The following is a 13374-nucleotide window of genomic DNA, read 5'->3' on the forward strand; positions in this document are numbered from 1 at the left end:
GGCAAATCCGCAGTTCTTGACGAATCTGTCTAAAACAATTTATATTGACGTATTTTTAATAGGCGGCCATTGAAATCGGATGCTCCTTGTAATCATATGCCCACTTGAAGGTTTTTTGAATAGTAAGATGCAACTGATGGCACACTTTGGCCACTGAATGAAACATGTGGAAAATCCATGCATATTGATAGACATGGACTCCCTGTATCCGAAAAGCACATGCACCTCAACTGATTTAAACGGATTCGCGAATTATACGGGTTTTATCTTCTATGTTTTTTCTTTGATTGTAATTTCAATATTACTCTGTACTTCTTAATTCTATTGCTAATCACACTAAGCAAATATACTTTCACGATGACAAACTATTTTCCTTGAAGAAGATTTAGAAAAATACTTCAGGCTTTGTATGGAAATTTAGCGAAATAGTAGAATAACTCCTGAAACTGTTTCTCCAATTTTTCGTATTAAACCAAAAAATATATTTTTGAAATAATATTCCAACAATAAGTTTCTATCTTTTGTTGTTGCTGCAATATGCAAGTTAAAAAACCAATCTTTAAAATGTTGGTCTCACATTTTTCTGGGCATTGTCTATATTCTGTAGAGATTTTGAATTTATTTTTTTTTGAGATTTATATGGACTCTGAGTTAGAATGAATTAAATTTACTCTAAGATTTTTTCATTATTTGTTGATTTTCCGCGAAAATAAAAACAAATTTAGAAATATTTTCACATCAGCGGATAGATATAACATTCTGTTAATGATTTGTACATATATTTTCTTATTAATACCCAAAGGGAATTTTTAAATATTTTTTCTTTATAAGTGAACATAACCCCCATAACTTTTGGGTGCAGCATCCAATTTTGTGAACGCGAAAATATTTGAAACCACAATTTATTTCTTAACCTAAGTACCAAAAACGGCGGATGTGCTCGCAAAAAAAAATTTTTTTTCATTGGTATTGAAAAGGATATTTGAAATTTACCATTTACTCTAGTTGTGAAGTATATTGACGAGGATCTCCAATTTGATACATGACACCAAAAATAAATGCAATTGTTAATAGACCAATTGTTTTGAACATATGTATATTAACTTCTATTTATTGTTGAATAACGGGAAAATTAGTCAAGAAGTCTTATGACATTTCAATGAAAATTATGTTATCAGTATTATAAGTCTAAAACAAGGTTTACATAGTCCCGAAATGAAATCCTGGCTACGTCCCTGGTCTGAAATAAGGTTTACATCTTTGCTAAATAAGACATTTTCGCTAACATGAACTTTCAAAATTTTGGTCAGGTGGGCCCCCCCCGAAATGAAATCCTGGCTACGTCCCTGGTCTTTAGTATTTATTATAAAACTTTCCTCATGAAATTTGGTTATCAAAGAACAGTACCTTACGATTTTTGGCTGAAATTTGTAATGCACTCTTCGTTTAGGATATTAAACATTCCAACTGAATTTTGTTGTTATAGGTCTACGTCTTTATACAGCCCCATGGAAAGATACTTCCATAATTTTCGGTATGTTGAAGTTTTTGGTCCCAATATTCCACCGGCATGGCTGAAATTTGGTATGTAGAATTTGTCGGTAAAGGTCCACGCCTTCATAGAGCCCACATAGAACGGTACCTCTAGATTTTACTTACTTACTTAGTTGGCCCATTACAGAACATTTTTTCCATAGACCGAACTAAGAAAAGATATCCATTCCTCTCTGTTTTTCGTTTGACTTTTTGGAATACCGCGCCTTTCCATTTCTTCACCCACTTGTATGCTCCATCGAAGCTTAGGCCTGCCGATTCTGCGTGCACCGCCATGTGGCATGTATTCATACGCCTTTTTAACGGGTTCATCATCGTTCATTCTCATAATATAGCCTAGCCAACGCAATCGTTGCATCTCGATACGTTTAACTATATTCATGTCTTTGTATAGCTTATATAGCTCGTGGTTCATACGACGTCGATATTCACCGTCAACGCAAATCGGCCCGTATATCTTTCGAAGAATTTTCCTCTCAAACACACCAAGCATTGCCTTATCTGCTTGCGCAAGTACCCATGCTTCGGAGCCATACATTAGCACGGGTAGTATCAGCGTTTTGTATAGTGTTATTTTTGTTTGACGAGATGTGGCTTTGTTTTTAAATTGCTTACTTAAACCATAGTAGCATCTGTTGGCCAATACAATTCTTCTTCTTATTTCACAACTGATGTTGTTTGTTGTGTTTATGGCAGTGCCGAGGTAGACGAAATCTTTAACTACCTCAAAATTGTAGGTAACAACTTCCACAGTTGGTCCGAGCTCTATGGACGCTTTGCGCGTCGATACCATCAATTTTCGCCGTTTACCGCCAGACCCACTTTCGCAGATTCTGCTTCGACCTTCCTAAAGGTATCAGTTACTTCCTTTACTGATCGTCCCATGATGTCTTTGTCATCAGCATAGGCAAGTAACATGTGGCTATTGGTGTAAATTGTGCCATTTCTTTTGACATTTGCATCTCGTATTACCTTTTCCAGCAAACTGTTGAATAGGTCACACGAAAGGCTGTCTCCTTGTCTGAAACCTCTTTTGGTACAAAATTTTTCGGAGAGGTTCTTTCCAATTTTAACTGAGGACCTAGTATCAGTTAAAGTCATCTTACAAAGCCGGATGAGCTTTGCGGGAATACCAAATTCAGACATTGCATGGAATACCTTTGATCGGAGGGGACTGTCGAATGCTGCTTTATAATCGACAAAAAGGTGACATGTGTCAATCTGCATCTCTTGGGTCTTCTCTAGGATTTGCCGCAGGGTAAATATCTGGTCAATGGTGGACCTGCCAGGTCTAAAGCCACATTGGTATGGACCAATTATTTTATTGACCATAGGCTTTAGTCGTTCGCATAATATCCCTGACACTATATTAAAGGCAATAGGGAGAACACGTATGCCTCTATAGTTAGAGCATACAGTCTTATCTCCTTTCTTGTGGACGGGACATAGGATGCTCAGGTTCCAATCGTCGGGTACGCGTTCTTCCTGCCCGATGGTGCTAACTAGCTGATGCATACACCTTATCAGCGCGTCGCCTCCGGTTTTAAACAGCTCGGCTGGTAAGCCATCGGCTCTTGCTACTTTATTATTCTTCAGCCGGTTGATTGCTGTTTTTACCTCATCTTGGCCGGGTGGTATACATTCTATACCATCTTCTGGGATGGGATATGTGGTATCATCGTCTTCGCTACTATTGGATACCAGCAGATTGGAGAAATGTTCCTTCCATATCCTGAGCACGCTATCTGTTACCAGATTACCTTGCTGGTCTCTACAGGAGGATGTGCCTGTACCAAAGCCATCTGTTTGATGTTTCACTCCTTGGTAGAATTTTCGGACTTCATTCTGGCTCCTGTACATCTTGATTTTTTCACACTCCCGCTTTTCCATTTCTGTCTTTTTCTCCCGATATCTCTCTCGTGCGCTACGCGTTGCTACTGATTGTAAAGTAGCTCTATATGCCGCATTTTTAACTTCGGTAGCAGCACGACACTCCTGGTCATACCATGAATTCCTTTGTGGAGGTCTCTGGAATCCAAGTATGGATTTTGCGGCTGTTTGCATGGAGTGGGCAATATTTTGCCATTGTGTTGTTATGTTATCGGGACAAGGAGTGCTCGCGTTAAGCAATTGGGCTAGTTGAGTGGAATATGCTGTGGCTATCTGTTGTGTTTGCAGCCTATCGATGTCCAACTTCCGCGTTGTGTCTGTTCGTGCTTTATTTGCAACGTTTAGACGGGTACGTACCTTTGCTGCAACAAGGTAGTGGTCCGAATCAATGTTTGCGCCTCGGAACGATCGTACATCCAACACGCTGGATGAATGTCTTCCATCTATCACAACATGATCAATTTGATTACTAGTTCTTTGATCTGGAGACAGCCAGGTGCCCTTATGAATATCGAGATGATTAAATCTGGTACTGCTAACTACCATGTTTTTTGCAGCTGCAAAGTCTATCAGCCTCATACCATTGTCAGATGTTTCACTATGTAGACTGAATTTCCCGACTGTTTGTCCAAAGATATTCTCCTTTCCAATTTTGGCATTAAAATCGCCTAGAACAAATTTAATGTCATGGGCAGGACAACGGTCCTATGTTTCTTCTAAGCGCTCGTCGAATATATCTTTGGTCTGTTCGTCCTTTTCTTCAGTGGGAACATGAGCGCAAATAAAGCTGATGTTGAAGAATTTAGCTTTTATTCGAATTGCAGCAAGTCTTTCATTCACTGGGGTGAAGCTGGATACCAGATGTTTTAGTCTCCGACTAACTACGAATCCGCAACCAATCTCATGCTTTACGTCATGGCAGCTATAATACAGTGCGTCACCTTTAGGTGTTGTTGTGACGCCTTTCCCAATCCATCGTATTTCCTGTATGGCAGTAATATCGGCCTTGTACTTTTAAAGTACGTTTGCCAATGCGAAGACTGCACCTTCTCTATAAAGAGTGCGAACATTCCAGGTGCAGATTCGCAGATCATGGTCCTTAAAACGTTTGCGGGGTTCGTCAACTTTAGAGGGGTTTGTTTTTCTTTCGTTTTTTTCATAGTAGGCTGTTTTTTCTAGGGGAGGGTTACTAACCTGACGCCCAAACCCAAGTTTTTAACGTTCTTATGGGTGAACGTGCGGCACATGTTAGCTCACTACCTTTAACGGGTGTTAAAAGCAGTTCCCCATGTGACACCACGGGGAGGTCAGTGTCCACCTTTAGATTTTATGTATTTTAAAAGCTGTCGCCCTTATATAGGACCGGAATGGCTTAAATTTGGTACTAAGGTCCTGCTTCACTATGACGATTCGAATTCAGTTTTTTGAACAATATTTGATTAACTTTTGTTTTCAATCACACACAAATTGTGTACAATAACAGGGATTTGATAGTATTTCGATCTAATTTGAATTCGAATCGTCTTAAGTATAGTACACATTGACAAGCAAAACTGACAGTCATCGAGGACTATTTCGTGAATATCAAAGCCTAACTTATAAATTTTTTTGAAATCTCTAAATAATACCGTATATATTGTATTTCAACAGTTTTTAGCTAAATAAAAGTTGTTATTTTCCGGAAAATTGTCCTAAAAGTACGTTGACTGTCAGTTTTGAATGATAGTGTGTACTCCCCTTTAGAGAAACACGCCATTAGTCTTCGTTGGGGATATACAATTTCAACTCAAAATTTGTCGGTATTGACTGACCCACGTCATCATATATCCCCCATAGAAATGTTCATCCCGATTTTCGTTAAATGCGGCCTTTAAGAAAACATGAACCTACAGTTGACAGTCACTGGGAACCTCAAATGTCAAATAACATATAGTACGGTCGAAAAATTTAGATAAACTCCTCAAAATAACTAAAATCTGGAGGTATCGTTATATGTGGGCTTTACCAAACGTGGACCTATGTTGACAATTTTTGTTGGAGAAGTTTCGTAACTGCAAGGAACATCAAATATCAAATTATGGATAGTTCAGTCAAAAAATGTATGTAACATTTTCAAAATACCTAAATACATATGTGAAAACGTGCAATGATATAACCCTTTTTCAAGAACAAATCCTAGGTGTAATGTCAACTTTTGAACCAAATTATAAAGCTCTATCTATCCAAAGACGAAAACTCGTAAAAATAAATCAACTCATACATTTTTTTGCAACAAATATTTATTTTTTAACAAATTAAAAAACTAAATCAACAATTGTTTCATATGAAACTTTCAGTCATCACGTTATGAGTTCTTCAAAAATGGCATTTAATGATGGTGGGCTGGTACGGAGTAGGTGGTGTAAGCTGGGGCAACTGTCTTAACGACAGCTGGGGCTGAGTAGGTGGTGTAAGCAGGAGCAACGGTCTTAACTACAGCAGCGGGAGCAGCATAGTGGGCAACTGGAGCCACGGTCTTGACAACAGCAGCGGGAGCAGCGTAGTGGGCAACTGGAGCAACAGTCTTGACAACAGCAGCTGGGGCAGCAACAACAGCCTTTGTCAAGGGTTCACGGTGAACGACAGCGTTGAAACCATTAACATCATCAGCAGTGTATTGAACGGTGCGTTTGAAACCATCAGCATCAATCAAGGAGTATTCACCACGTACAACATCACCATCACGTTCCTCAACCTGGCTCTTGGAGTCTCCAGAAACGGCATCTTGTACATCATAACCGTATTTGTATTGAGGATGAGGATCAAATTCATCATCAGCCTTGGCCAAAACAGTTTTAGCAGCAACATGTACAGGTGCTACAGTTTTGACAACAGCAGCTGGGGCAGCATGGTAGACCTGGGCAGCAGGAACAATACCAGCACTGGCAGCGGCGAGCAAAGCAAAGAAAGCTACAAACTGAAAAAGTAATACAAAAACAAAACATTATTCACAAATCCTTCAAAATCCACAAGAATTTAATCCGTTGCTAACATACCTTGAATGCCATTTTGATTGAATACCAAAAGGTGAGACTGAATTCAGACTTTGAGTTGTGTTAACGCTTAAAAGTGTAACTGTTGTATGTTGTCGAAAAATTGATTTGTCGTTGTTTTTATAGTCGAATTTTGTGTTACACATTTTTTTTAATGTTTATTGACCATAAAAAGGTTACTGCTGTTGATCTAAACAGGTTTCTCATAAATAACAATAACAACAAGTGTACCAAAATGTCTGTCTGTCCAATACCGTTCGTTTATTCATTTACCACGGTACTCTCGGTGCAATTGTTATTTCTTCAATAGAAAAATAAAAACAAAAACACAACATAACAATGTTTCTTCTTGTGGTTTATAATAATAAATGGGTTAAAGCGGGGAGAGGCCCTTCTGGGGCTAATTAAACATAATTACTTAAAATCATAAAATCACACAAAACACACACCGAGGCCTGTTTCTGACGAAATGTGCCCCAAAGCGAATGAAGTGTTTATTGTAATGGAATTAACTGCTTTTTTCGACCTTGAAGAATTTTTAAATTAAATGAAGAAATTTCTTAAACCATAACCTTAGACAATATTTGAAAACCAATGAATTCTCTTAGGTCGTTTCTGTGAACTTGATCAAAGTTCTGCATTCCGAAATTGAAGATAAATTAGTATACCTTCAGCTTTATGAGGGTATATGTGGCGAATTATAACCCGGCAATAGCAAAAGTACAAACCTTTTTCGCCAATACATTTATAAATTTGTATATATGTATAGAGAAAAGTATGAATGTATTGGTGAAAATGGTTTGTAACTTTGCTATTGTCTGGCCAATACTGTCTGTGTGTAAACGCCTAGTAAGAGAAATCGGACAGTTTTTCAAAAAGTAGTTTTTGTTTTCCTTCATTTTTTGCTGTGGTTATGCTGCTCATCATCAAGATATTTCAGTATATTTTCAGATTTATTTTATACTACGAGGGTCACTAGAAAACTGTCTGGCCTAGGCAACACGCAGTGTCACCAGGCGTCATTTGACATGTTTTTCTAAAGTTTGTTTTTAGCCTAAGCGTATTCAGGACAGTTTCACCTATAACCATATGTTGGTTTTTTTACAGTTACTTGAAAAAAATTGGAATTTACTTGTGAACATTTGCGTCCGATAATTATTCACAAATATCGACGTGGATAATCACGGCAAGAGTGCATCATCCATCGATCTAATTAAATCTTTGTATTTCAATAAAGGACCATCCTGTAGCACTATGAAAAACCAGTTTAATGAATTCAATCATGGCCGATACTCGCCAAAAACAAAAACGAAGTTCGTGAGGGTTGTCCAAAAACGGCCGTTGTGCCAGAAATAATTATGCCGTGTGTGAACGGATAATGCAAGATTGCCATGTTATATACCGTGAGATAGAGGCATCCTTAGGCATTTATTCCACCAACTTTTTTTTCTCGATGGATCCCGTGTTGATCGGTGCAAGAAATTTCGAAAAAATACGATCGCCGTGTTTCAAAGGCGTGTAACGTGACCGCTACTTTATGGTTCTACCTACCATAAATACCACCCACCTTAATGTTTCATTACTGCAGTAGAGACAACAACGCTATACACATTAAACATATCACTTGCATTACCTATTCCTGATTTGTACTATCTCACTGAAAGGAATGTTGAGTTCAGTGTATTTCCTGTTGACTCGCCTTACAAATAATTCTCATTCACTCCGTAAACCCAGAGGGATAAGGTGTTGGGTTTTCGTAGCTGAAGGTCGAGTGCCGGCGTTAACCGAAGTGAAAGAAAAGACGTCGGGCATTGTCCGTAGTCCTATCTGATTCAACCGAAGACTACATCAGCCATCGATCTAGCGATTTGTTCGCTCCTGTCGATTCGTTCGCCTTGTCTAATCGTTCGCTCCTTGCGATTTGTTTGCTCCTGCCGATTCGTTCGTCCCTGTCGATTCGTTCGCTCATCACTAATCATCACTAACATCAACTAATCTCCATACTATCTGAAACTTATGTTGATTCGACCCTTGCAGCGGCTGAGCTGACCTCAGCCTTTGGTAAAACCACTCGTTATATGAACCCGAAAAGTAGCAGCAATCGCCAGGAGATGTTGTAAAAGCATTCAAAAACCATGTTTTGAAGGTGTCTGAATCAAGCCATCGTAAACAACACAATACGTGGCCTTCTGTCAAACTATCCTGAGAACGCTTAGGCTAGAAACTGTCAAACTTTCAAAAAATGCGAAATGACGAACGGTTCCAGAGATGTCGCGCCTTGAAAAGACGAATTTTATAAAAAACTATATGTAAAGAATCACTCATTGTGAAACATTTGTTATTTTACAAAAAAATTAAAAATACATGTAATAACATTTGTTTGTTTTGTTGGTTTTTTTAAGGAATTTGTATTAAACATCCTTAAAATTCTTCATTTTTTGATTTTGAAAATTGATTAGTAAAAATCTAAAACTGTACTGAAATTTTTGCTGATTAGTCGCATCGCCACAGCAAAAAATTAAGGAAATCAAGAACTGCTTTTTTAAAAAGTGTACAATTACACAAAGAAATTCCCATACACATGTACTTTAAAAAAATTTAAGTTTATTTTTTGATGGAAAACTATAAAATGTTGACTTTTCCTCATATACATGTTGATTATATAAAGATCAAATTCTTTTAGACAATTTGGAGCCGACTTAACTTTGTCTGCCTGACTGGATTATGCGCACTTTTTACATTGTAATATTTCTTCTAAACTCAGTTCTAGTTAGAAGAAAGACTATATCGGTCTACTCCATTACGAAAGTTGAAAACATAAGCGCTGCTTGAGTATCATTTTGAAATTTTTACCGAAGATAAATATTTCTTTAAACCTTCAGTTTGCAGAAAGCCAATGTCGGCCCACTCCTCTAACAAAGTTCCAAAATTTTCACTCAGCTACAGCACACTACTTTGATTTTTCCTCTGATACCTCCCGCACAAAAATTCAACAACATTTCACTTATGTGCAGTTTAAGGTCAAGTATCGGATAGTGCTCTCTAGTACTTACTTAGTTGGCCCCCTACAAAACAGTTCCTCTCTATTTGTTGTTTAGCTTTTTTCAACTTGGAAAACCGTGATTTCTGATTTCGTCTTCCACTTTTTTGGTCTATCGAAGCCTTAACCTACCAGTTCGGCGTGTACCGCTATGTGGACCGCATTTGCACACATTTTTAGCAGACTCGTGATCGTTCATTTTTATGACATGGCCTGGGAAACGTAGTAGTCGTCGTTGTATAGCCGATATACATACATACATAGCTCGTGGTTCATACGACGTCTATATTCACTGTCAACGAAGATTGGCCCGTGGATCTTTGAAGGAATGTTTCTCTCAAACACACTAAGCACTGCCTCATGGGCCTGCGCAAGTATTCATGCTTCGGAACCATACAGTGTTCTGTCATATTTTATTTTTGTGTGACGAGATATGGCTCTTGTTTTTGATCTGCTTACATAAGCCAAATGACATGTGTAGGCCAATATAAATCTTCTTCTTATTTCACAACTGATGTTGGTTGTTGCGTTTATGCCGGTGTCGAGGTAGACGAAGTCTTTAACTACCTCAAAAACTTGGTCCGAATTCTATGGACGCATTGTGCGTCGACACCATCAACCTGGTCTTGTCGCCGTATACTATGATCCTTCTTCGTCCTTTTTAAAGGTATCAGTTACTTCCTTTACTGATCGCCCTATGATGTCTATATCGACTATTAGGGCTATAACCAAAACAAAAAAATCACGCCAGTGCGGAATATTGTCCTTTTAGTTCGATTCGGTGAAATAAGTTTCCGCACCGACTAAGATTTCTAAATGCCTTTTGAACATATTTATAAACAAAATTGTTGATTTTAGTTTTTTGAATAAACATTTACACCTATACGAATGGAACCAGAAAAGTTTCTGACCTAGGCAACACGCAGTGTCGCCAGGCGTCATTTGACATTTTTTGGAAAGTTTGACAGTTTCTAGCCTAAGCGTACTCAGGAAAGTTTTACATACGACCATGTTTTGGGTTGTTTACCGTGGCTTGATTGAGACACCTCTAAAACATTCTTTTTGAACGCTTTTACAGCATCTTCTGGCGATTGCTGCTATTTTCGAGCTCATAGGCATAGTTTCGTGACTCGTCACCTGGATCCATCTTATAAAAGTCTTTTGAGGCACCGCGATCGTATTTTTTCGAAATTTCTTGCACCGATCAACACTTGTTCCAACGAGAAAAAACGCGAAGTGTTCAAATGTTAGTTGGTGGAATAAATGCCCAAGAATGCCTCTATATCTCGGTACACAACATGGCGATCTTTCACTATAAATAAATGCCACAGGATGCCTCTATCTCATGGTACATAACATGGCGATCTTGCATTATCCGTTCACGCACGGCTTATTTTTTTTCTGGCACAACGGCAGTTTTTGGATGTCCCTCACGAACTTCGTTTGTTTTTTGGCGATTGTCGGCCACGACTAAATTCATTAAACCAGTTAAAATATCGCAATTTGACGCAATTTCCGATATTGAAGATAATATAAAATTTCAATAATAAATAGGTTATTTTATAACGATGTGCTATTGTAATTGAAAACATATAAGAAAACACTGCAATAAAAAAGTGATAATGCTTTTCTTAACATTTTTCCATGCTCTATATGGCTATGTGGTGGTATTTTTGATATTTCCTAAAAATTTAGAAAAGTTATAAATTAAAACAGGAAAAAAGAGAAAACGATATCAAAATGTGAATGCTATTAAAGTCCGCGTAATAAGCTCGTTAGTCTGGACGTTCTTCCTTGTACCCTTGGACCTCTCTTTTTAGATCATGAAGATCTCACGTGACGTGCCTTGGTAGGGATCAACGGTAGTACCCAACGTCGGGATCGTACAACTATCCGTCATGAGTTTACACATAGTCTGTAGTAGTCGACAGTGCTTTCATCCTACAGAGAATTGTCCCGTGTTGGCCCCTACAGCAATTTTATCTCAGCCTTGTTGAGTAGAACAAAGAGCGAAGTTCAACGACTCGATATAATTGGCCAGAAAAACCTCGAAACCTGGTTAGTTCTGCCATTTAAGAACAGTTAGATCAGTAGAAATGTTGTCGAGTTCGTTAATGGCATGACACATACGAATCCTTAGACTACAAAATGAGGATTTTTTAAAGAATATTTTACGGACACTCAGACTGCAAAACGTGGATTTTTTTCAAGAATATTTTTCGTGGACCCTGCACTAGTTGAGTACTCTTACCACGGACCCTCAGACTGCAAAATATGGATCTTTTAAAAAATATTTTTCAAGGATCCTCAGACTACAAAAATTGAATTTGTTAAAGAATATTTTTACGGACCCTCAGACTACAAAACATGGATTTTTAAGAATATTTTTCATTAATTAACATTTTTTCGGTAATTAACGAAGGCAGCTAGAGTTTCTGTAATAAACGAAGGCAGCAATTTTTTAACGGATCTTTGTAATTTTGTATATAAGTTTCTATTATTATTGTAAATGAGCTATTTCGGTCCACGTTTTTATATAGCCCCTGTAGAACGGTATCTTCCGATTTTCGGTATTTTTTGGGGCCACAAGCTTAAAAATTCCGAAAATATCTCACCGAAAGAATTGGTGTTAAAACTATTCCACATGAGAATTATCAGTATAGGTCCACGTCTTCATATAGCTCCCATAGAAGCCTACCTCCCGATTTTCGGAATTTGGAAGGATGTGCCCTCATTATCCCACCGAAACGACTGAAATTTGGTATTTAGTCTTTGTTCGGGTTATAAAACTTTCCACCTGATTTTTTTGGTATTTCTCTACGTCTTTGTATAGCCCCATGGAACGGTCCCTCCCATATTTTGGTTATTTGAAGATTTTGGCTCCGATTTCCAACCGAAATGGCAAAAATTTGGTATTTGATCTTCGTTTAGGGTATAAAACGTTCCACCCGAAATTTGTCGCTACAGGCCTACGTCTTCATATAGCCCCTATAGAACGGTATCCCGATTTTCGGTATTTTAAAGGTTTTAACCACATTATTCAACCGGAATATCTTCGCTAAAGGTACAAAATATTTTTAAGGGTACAAAACTGCCTAAGATTTTTTGATTATTTTAGTAACATTTTTCTTCCGGATTGATTGTTCATTTGAATTTTGAGTCAAAACAATCCATATACACACATGCAGGTTTACGTCTAGCCGGTGTTGCCCAAGTTTATGAATTCCGCAGAATTTTTTGTCAAAATTTCGAACCGAGATTGCTGTAATTTAATATTGTGTGTTGTCAGAGGATACAAATTCTCAATTCGGAAAAAATTAAATATTGGTCCCTGTTTTAGAAACGAACAACGATGACTACCCATATGAGCTCTTTTAAAGGCAGTATCATCAATTAAGATTATCTGCTACTGCAAGGAATAATAGGAAGAGTTTAGTATTTTCATAAACGAAATAAAACCAATTGTTCCTATTTACTTCAATACTGTTTGAGGTGGAGGGTACAAAAAGGAAGAACTTAACGTCGTTTTTACTTGCTTTCAATTATGGTTGACCACCTCAACGTAATGTTGGTTAAGGCATCCTCAGTATTAAACACATGTTCGAGAAGCTGTTCCACTCTGCGTTAAGAAGGAAGGATCATTTTAATAGAATCGGACTGCGCTTATTGGTTGATGAGACGATAAGACTCTTCAACAATTTGGAATGCTCATTTGGGAACACTGTTTGACTAATTTATTCAATACTTCGATGCGATTAAAAAGTCTTTGAATTAAATTTCAAAACAATGTATATTTAATACTTATTACAACTATAACTAAATATTATGTCAGTCACATAAAGAGTTTTTTAATGGCAT

At 37.7% G+C, this 13374-nt stretch overlaps 1 protein-coding gene across 1 annotated transcript; it reads right to left on the bottom strand.

Annotated features, from left to right (window-relative positions):
* Positions 1–5812: 5812 nt before the first annotated feature.
* LOC141390993 (larval cuticle protein A2B-like) lies at positions 5813–6555 on the bottom strand. The gene is made up of 2 exons (XM_073963910.1): positions 6480–6555; positions 5813–6400 (listed from the first exon to the last, which is right to left on the bottom strand). The coding sequence occupies exons 1-2, from the start codon at positions 6489–6491 to the stop codon at positions 5813–5815; spliced, it is 600 nt and encodes a 199-aa protein (XP_073820011.1). The 5' UTR covers positions 6492–6555.
* Between the last annotated feature and the right edge of the window lie 6819 nt (positions 6556–13374).

The sequence above is a fragment of the Musca autumnalis genome, unplaced genomic scaffold (assembly GCF_047663935.1).
Source record: "Musca autumnalis isolate F117 unplaced genomic scaffold, ASM4766393v1 scaffold_1, whole genome shotgun sequence".
In the NCBI taxonomy this organism is placed as follows: Eukaryota; Metazoa; Arthropoda; class Insecta; order Diptera; family Muscidae; genus Musca; species Musca autumnalis.